General features: G+C 40.2%; 1 protein-coding gene across 1 annotated transcript; it reads left to right on the forward strand.

The window, feature by feature from the left end:
- LOC115921400 (alpha-(1,6)-fucosyltransferase-like) lies at window positions 1–4,639 on the forward strand. Its single transcript, XM_030978860.1, has 3 exons — window positions 1–10; window positions 1,786–2,038; window positions 4,459–4,639. Exons 1-3 carry the CDS (start codon window positions 1–3, stop codon window positions 4,637–4,639), a joined length of 444 nt encoding a protein of 147 aa, XP_030834720.1.
- The last annotated feature ends 3,881 nt before the right edge of the window (window positions 4,640–8,520 follow it).

The following is an 8,520-nucleotide window of genomic DNA, read 5'->3' on the forward strand; positions in this document are numbered from 1 at the left end:
ATGGCTGTGGGTTCTAGCATAGCGGAATGCTGAAACAAGTCATTATTTGATGTAAAACCAGGGAAAGCACCCTTAAATAAAAAATTGTGTTAAAGAATGCATGAATGTACATGATGATAAATATTGTAACTATTTAATTGTTAGTACTGTGTTCGATGAAGAGGCATTGATATGTGAAGGGTTACTAATAAGCTTCTGCTGAACTTTGGAACAGATTACCTTTAAATGTAAAAAACTGTCAAACCGTTAACCTATTCAAAACTAGTCTCAAGACACATTTCGTCGCTGTTTTCACGAAGTGACGGTAGTGAAAAAAATTGCATTCACTTTGCGTTACGATTTTCCTCACTACCGTCACTTCGTGAAAATAGGAACGATTTATTCAACATTGCGTTCGATGATTAATTAACTCTGTTCACTTTGACGTGTATTCCATATGTATTGTAATTTGTATGTCTATTTGCATTTTTAGTTTTGTATAAGATGTAATATTATTGTATATCAGTCTATTTTGTGTGTATAGCTCTATAGAGACTTCGGTGGTAAGCGCTTTTAATATAAGTAACGTTTTTATTATTATTATTATTATTACTAATAAGTGAAAAGGACTGCGGAGACCCATTGGCATTGCAATACATGTAAATGTATGAACAATAATAAAGCCCCTGGAAGCGGGCACGGATCCAGGATTTCTTATGGGGGAGGCCCAAATTTGATATCAATTTGAAATTTAGTGTGCTGAAATTTGAAAATCGAGCCGGCCGATATTTCGCCCAGTGGGGGGGGGGGGGGGGGGGGTGTTGGAATGGGGGAGGGGGAGGGGGGTAGTGAGCACTATGTGGGGGTAGAGAGCACTGAATTTGTTTTTTCTATTTTGGCCCCGAAAATTTGAAAAAATTCAACCCCCTCCCTCCCCTCTGGATCCGCGCATGCCTTGAAGTGTTGGTCTTGGAGCGGAGTTTTACAAGGTTTTTTGGTTAGAAGTGAAAGAATAGGTTATATCAAGTTTAAATGAGGGGTATCAACAACTAAAATTATCTTCCTCCCCAACGACAGGGTCTAACTACATTATTATTTAAAAAGGGGGATAGGAGTTATCAGGACAATTGGAGATCTCTTTAGCTATTAAAAACTGATTACAAGATTGCGGCTAGAGTACTGTCTAAAAGACTTCAACATGTTTTATCAAATTTCTTTTCAACTAATCAAAGAGGTTTCGAAAATAAAAGATCCGCAGCAGAAAAAACGGTTAGTACAAAAACTGATTAAAACAAAAATAATAATAATAATTTCTTTAATGATAAGACATCTAATAGTTCAGGGATCATAATATTTTTTGGATTATTTCCCATTGTTTCCTATTTCATGTATTCATGTATTACGTAAATTCAATTTTAAAGAATCTGTTATCACCTGGAAAATAATACTAAGCTGGAAGAATTGTTGAATATACTTTCATTGAGTAATTAATGTAAATATGTATTGACTTTTGGAAATAAAAACCTCGCTTGAGGAAAAAAGAAAAAAATCACAAAGACGTAGGTCAGTCGGTGATAATTATGACTTTTTAGTCTTGAACATGAATCGCATTCTCATTTTTTTTAAATTGATGTAAACCAACTAGTATGCAGCATTGTCGTGATCATAGGATGGTGAATAAAACCGATTCTGGAGACAAGTCAAATGATAGATGATTGGGAAAATACTGGTTTGTAAAATTATGCGAGATGTAGTAGAAATTGGTATTTCCGAATGAATTGAAATCATCTTGTTTTCCTTGTATAGCTCCTGATAAAAATGAAAACATCCAAGTGGTGGAGCTTCCAATCATAGGCCACTTATCTCAGGACCTAAGGCCGGACTTCCTGCCATTGGCAATCCCAGAAGACATCTCAGAGAGACTGGAAAGAGTACATGGTAACCCCGCCGTCTGGTGGATAGGTCAGATCATGACCTACATTCTGAGACCTCAGCCTCAACTCCAAGAATTCATGGACAAAGAGACAGCGGCCTTAGGATTCACACATCCGATCGTTGGGTGAGACGAATGAATCGGATTTGATTTGAGTTGATTTGATTTAATTTCTTTTCACTCGTGGTAGAAGAATCTATGTGTTGGTAAAAGATGAGTGGCAGTCCCCCCCCCCCCCTCTCTCGCCTACCTGCGCTAAAGAAACTACAGGTCAGCTTGTCAAGTAAAAAAAATGGGCGGTACACCCACCCACCTCCCGACCAATCTTAATAAATTTCAAGTCAACCAACCGAAGTATAACAGGGATACCCCATCGAAACTCCAGCCAAGTCTGTTATTTACTTCTCAGGATAAGTATGTTGAATTAATAAGTATACAGTGCAGTGGTACGGTACGGCACGGATCAACGGTCCGATACTTGGTTAGTACTAAGGACTTTTAGATTTACACGACGAGAGCGTGGACTGCCGCGTGTGACATCGTGTTAAGGCACTGGGCGTGCCCGGCAGTGCCTTAAAAGGACGTCACATTACCTTAAAATGGTGTCACACGTGGCGGTCCACGTTGTCGTCGTGTAAATCTAAAAGTCCCTATTGTACTGAATATGTTACCCTACAGTTTGATTCTGGCTATTTTTGCTATGTCGTAGTTTATGTGACATGTTTAATCTCAGTGTCACTTTCTTTATAATGATCGAGTGCACTTTTCTCTTTATAATGCTAAGTGTCCCTATACAAAATCTTATCAGTGTCCCTTTCTTGATAATGAATGCCCTTTCCTACTTCCAAGCGTCCCTATTCACAATCTTATGAATTGGCATCTCAATTTAGTTGGAAATGACACCTTAAACATTTTTCTGGACTATTTGGTTCAAAAGTTTAGCGTGTTTGTACATTACACCATGCAGACTGGTGGCCATTTTGGATTTGACCTCTCAGGGTCATCAGAGGTCAAATCTGACTTCCCTCCACATCTGAAAATAAATCTTATGGTGAAAGCTAACTATGCTAGAAGTTTCATGCTTTTCACAAAAAGTGCACTCTTTCTTTTAGTTTTCGTTTTATGCTCCTCCACCCCTCCATTTCAACTAAAATATATTGATCCTTAGATTTTAAACAGTTTTCGTATACCCTGGCAGGGCCTGGGGAGCTATGCGCTCTCACTCCCTCAATGACGTCCACCTCATGTAATGTGTGTACGCCCAGTAATAAATCTAGTTACGGCCTGAGTGAATTATACCGATTGGTTTGTAAAATTGCAAGGACGAATTGCAATTGTGTACTCGGTATGCATGCAACGTCGCGTATCTTTTATTTGTATTTCTTTTCTTTTTACTTTTAGCACAAATAATCAAATATATTTGACAGTAGAGTCCTTTTAACATCATTTAATTGATATCACAAATTATATCATGCATACAAAATTTATTGGTTTTTGATTGGTTGAGAGCTCGTCACGTGACCAGAAATATTTCAACTATTTGAAGGTTGCTCTGAAAAAGTATTATATGAGAATACTATTTGGGAGTTCGAAAAAATATGTTAATTTTTTTTTTGAACAGATTTTTTCTTTTTTCAAATCTTAATTTAATGAAAACAAAATATTTTAAATCTTTTTTGATAAAAAATGACTTCATTTTTTAATTCTAATTTTTTTTCCCCTAAACAATTATTATTATTATTTTTTTAAATGAATTTTTGATGCAGGATATAAAACAAATATACCATGCCTTCTATTCGAGGTCCTGGTTAAACTATGGACCTCGGTGACTCCAAAAGTACCATGCGCCCCTCAGCAAATAGTACTATTGGAGTCGCCTCTAGTTTTTTGTTTAGAGCCATATATACTTGTATATCATTAACAAAAAATAACTAAATGCTGCTTGTAAGTGTCGGCTTGCATGGTGATGTAGATATGCAGTAGGTTTGCGGGTGCACCATGTGTGTGAGAGAGAGAGAGGTTTGAGGAGTCCTGAAAAGGACTCTGACTCGGTAATCTTTCTTGGAGGAGTGTAGTCCTGAAAAGGACTGTTTGTTAATATCTTTCTTATCACATAGTTCTCAGGAGAACTATAGCGCTTGGAGAGGATGAGTGGCTCGACGTTTCGAACAGGTTGACTATCCGACTCCTATCCGACTCCTGACGACGGATAGTCAACCTGTTTGAAACGTCGAGCCACTCATCCTCTCCAAGCGCTATAGTTCTCCTGAGAACTATATGCTAAGAAAAATAACAAACAGTCCTTTTCAGGACTACACTCCTCCAAGAAAGATTACCGAGTCAGAGTCCTTTTCAGGACTCCTCAAACCTCTCTCTCTCTCTCTCTCACACACATGGTGCACCCGCAAACCTACTGTATAACAAACAACTAAAGGTACATTCTCACCTTTGCCAGTCAAAACAAAACGAGCTGAGGGTTTGGAGTTTATCAGGGTATCTTGTTGACTAACATGGATTTCATTTTAATATTTCCCCCCCAATGAAAGCATCCACGTGAGGCGTACAGATAAACTCATCCGGGATGCCAAATTTCACGGTATCGAGGAGTACATGGTCTACACCGAAGAATTCTACCAAGAATTGGAGAAGAGACAGGCAGTGCCGGTCAGGAGAATCTTCTTAGCAACAGACGAGGCCAGTCTGCTCGAAGAAGCCAAGAAGAAGTGAGTTTGGGACAACAGTCGTGGTTTAAGTGCACCATGCAGAAACACGTAGGTCTTGTGGTAATCCTTGAATGCCACTATGGAATTTTAATATTAGTCTTTTAGTCTTTTGACAAGACATTGAACTACATTTGCCACACCCGACCCAGGTAAAGTAAATGGGTACCCACAGGTAGTTATTCTTTGAATGCGTCAGTGCCTTTGTCAGGGCATCTAGGCCTCAGAGGTAACAATCCAAACGTTAAATGTGTGATATGCGCCATACAAGAACTAATTAACTAGTTGATATTGTCACATATTTCGTGGTAGGATGAGTTGAAAGGGATGTTAATTTATAAACAAATAAATAAATGAAGCGCACATACCCAACGCTTCTAAGGTGCTCAAGGCAATCATAAATTACCCCCGGCTCTGCGAGACTCCGTAACAGTGCTCATATGCATTCAAGGAATTCCTTTCTGCCAGTATACCCATTAATGCCTGCGTCACCCTGTCCCGAAGGTGACACCATATGGACCGTATCCGGACACCTACCCCCTGGACATCCACCCGGATAACCACTCCCAGTCAACTACCCCCTAGGACAACTATCCTCTAGGACTACCATCCCCTAGGGCAACTACCCTCTAGGACGACTACACCCAGGGACAACTACCCAAGGACAACTACCCCAGACAACTTTCCCCGGACAACTAATCCCGGACAAATACTCCCCGGAGAACTACCCTCTAGGATAGTTGTCCGGGGGAAAGTTGTCCTAGAGGATGGTTGTCGTAGAGGGTACTTGTCTGCGGGTAGTTGTCCCAGGGGGTAGTCATCCTAGAGGGTGGTTGCCCTAGGGGGTAGCTGTCCTAGGGGGTAGTTGTCCTAGGGGATAGTTGACTGGGGTGGTTATCCGGGGGTGGTTGTCCAAGGGGTACGTGTCCTAGAACCCAGATTTGTTTTTAATGGGGGCACTCATCATAAGGAAAAGGGGGCACTTATAGATTGGAAAAGGGACACATGTGAAAAGGTGCGCTTATCGGAGTTAAAACAGAGAAGTTATTAAAAGGGAAAGACGCACTTCCTACAAAGGAAATGGGTAACTTGTCAACGTACAAGGGGCACCTCTCAAATTTGAATAAGTCAATTATCAGAGGTGAAGGGGGTACTTATCATAAATGAAAAAGGGCACTTCTCGTACCTGAAGGTGGCACTTACTAGAGATTAAAAAGGGCACTTATGAGAATTGAAAATGGACAGATATTGGACACATATTGCAAAGAAACATGGGGACTTGTCGAAGGAAAAGGGGACGTGTCAAAATAAAAGGGGCACTTATCATAGGCGAAATGTAATAGGGGCACTTTTTAAGGTAAAATGGGCCCTTTTTCTATGTAAAAAGAGGCACTTCTTACGAAGTTATAGGGGCACTTTTCCTATGTAAGAATGGAAATTTTAGGGCTCTTGAAAGAGCAGGAGGGCGCTGTGCCCCCCTCTCCCTGTGCGCCGCCTCTGGCTCTTAGGCTGGCTTTTTAGATGTCCATATTACCATAACACATGGGAAACGCTTCAGCTACTTAAACTCGGCTGTCTTCGCCGACACCGTGGTCCCATCTCGATGTTATCGTACTATAAGATAATACTATGGCTACACGATGGCATTGCGAGGACTTTACGTAGTCATGTTGCTTTCCGAAGACAATCGGGCAGCTTTTTGTTTCCTTCGTACTGTCTTCGTGAGGTGATAAATGCTTGATGGCCTTACGAAGGACATTATGGACTCACGAAGTCAATACGAAAATGAACCTTCGGAAGGTCTTCGGGCAATTTGTTGGCATGCCAATGATTTGGCACCGCTCACGAAGTTGCTTCATGGGCCTGAAAAATCCACCGGCGGTCATACGATGACTTAAGATGCCCTCACGAACGGCCCGATGTCTTTTCGATCAGAACCAAGTTTGAAATTTCCTTTATCATGTGTCCATCCGGTGTCAACTTCGGAACAGTGTGACGCGGGCATGGTAGAGAGTGGCAAATGTAGATTTAGGGGTTGGCAAAGGACATTAGTGCCGCTGTGTATGACGGGCCAAGCATGCCAATATCCGTACAACTAAAAAAAATATACGACTATACGTCTATCCAGCCGGCCAATCAGAACGCAGGAAACTGTACAACTATACAACTATACGACTAGAGGACTATACGTCTATCCATCCATCATAGTACCCGTGAATGCAACAGCGTGCGGGCTGATCTGAAGTGCCATAATTCTATACAACTATACGACTATACGTCTGTCCTGCCATCGGATAGATGACGTTTGATTTTAACCATATATTTGTGGTCCTATTTGTGACACTGGCAGGTTGCTAATTGGCGTGGGGTCCAGGGGGTGAAGCCCTTAGAAGCTAATGGGCTTTTGGCAGGCGCGGATCCAGGGGGAAGGAGGGAAGGACAAAAAGAGGAAGAAGAAGAAAAGTAAAGAAGGGGGATATCAGTTGCAATCATCAACGTGTGGATCGGGGAGGGGGCGAAAGGCCCTTGCCTCCCCCAGCAAACTTAAAAGAGAGAGAAGGAAGGGAAGGGAAAGGGAAAGAGGAGAGAAAGAAGAAAGAGGAAGAAGATAGATAGAAGAGATCTGTTGCGATATTTTTCCCGCCAACAAGGTGCGGATCGGGGGGCCGAAAGGCCCTTGACTCCCCCTCCCCCTCATCAAAAAGGGAGAGAGAGAGAGAGAGAGAGAGAGAGAAGAACGAGAGGGAAAGGGAAAGAGGAGAGAAAGAGAAAGATATGCTTTTGCGATTTTCCTGCATACATCTTATATTTTGATATGTAAACTTTTGACTTTGTTTCATAGATTTTAAAATATTTTTTGAAATATTTGTTTTCAAACTTGTTAAGCTCCACCCCAAAAAACCTCCAGATCTCATTTCCCTTGTGACATCAACTGTCAGTCGTCAATGAGCTAACTTGAGAAAGTGGCATGTAACAAACAATAGCAACATATAAGTTGCTATGTCAGACATGCCCTAAACTAATATTATTGAATAGACAAAGGTATGTAATTTCCCCTAGCTTAGCACACATTCATAATAGAATTGCATGCTTCCATACATATGTACAATACATCATCATTGTCTCTGTCTTCCTGGTGATGCTACATCATGTCTGACATAGCAACTTGTATGTTGCTATTGTATTACTTATTGTAACAGGTGGTCGACTTCGGCAAAGATACATACCACTTTCTCAAGTTAGCTCATTGATGACTGAGAGGTGATGTCACAAGGGGAATGAGATCTGGAGGTTTTTGGGGTGGAGCTTAGCAAGTTTGACAAACAAACATTTCAACACATATTTAAAAATCGTTTTTCTATTATATTAATGTTGTAAATTTCCAATTTTCCCCTCAAAAATCTTATTTCCTCACACCAGCAGCCAAGTTATATTGATAGAGTAGTTTTTGTCACTTAAATCATGCAAAAAGGGAATTTTTATAAATTATTTATATAAAAATCAATACTGAATTATGAATATACAATATTCAGAAAATAGTATCAATTCGCAAAGTTCATACAATATTTTGTGAACGTTAATGCACACAATATGATACATGTCATATAACCTGGGCAAAGGCATGGGGAAATCGAATTTTGGGGGATAAAAAGGGAAATTAATGTGATAAACATATATAAAGCAATTGATAAATAGTGAGGCAATGACGTCACAAACTGATAACCATATTGGCAATTTGTGTAGGGATTGTCTGAGTTCCATAGTTTTTCATACTTTAAAAATAATTCATAACTTCTGTAATATTTATCCGATTTTACTCAAATTTGTTTTGCTCTGTTTCTCTTACTTTTCTGCATCTATTAAAAGCAAATTATTTTTTGGAATGGA

This window comes from Strongylocentrotus purpuratus, unplaced genomic scaffold, assembly GCF_000002235.5.
Source record: "Strongylocentrotus purpuratus isolate Spur 01 unplaced genomic scaffold, Spur_5.0 spur5_scaffold_1, whole genome shotgun sequence".
Classification (NCBI taxonomy): domain Eukaryota; kingdom Metazoa; phylum Echinodermata; class Echinoidea; order Camarodonta; family Strongylocentrotidae; genus Strongylocentrotus; species Strongylocentrotus purpuratus.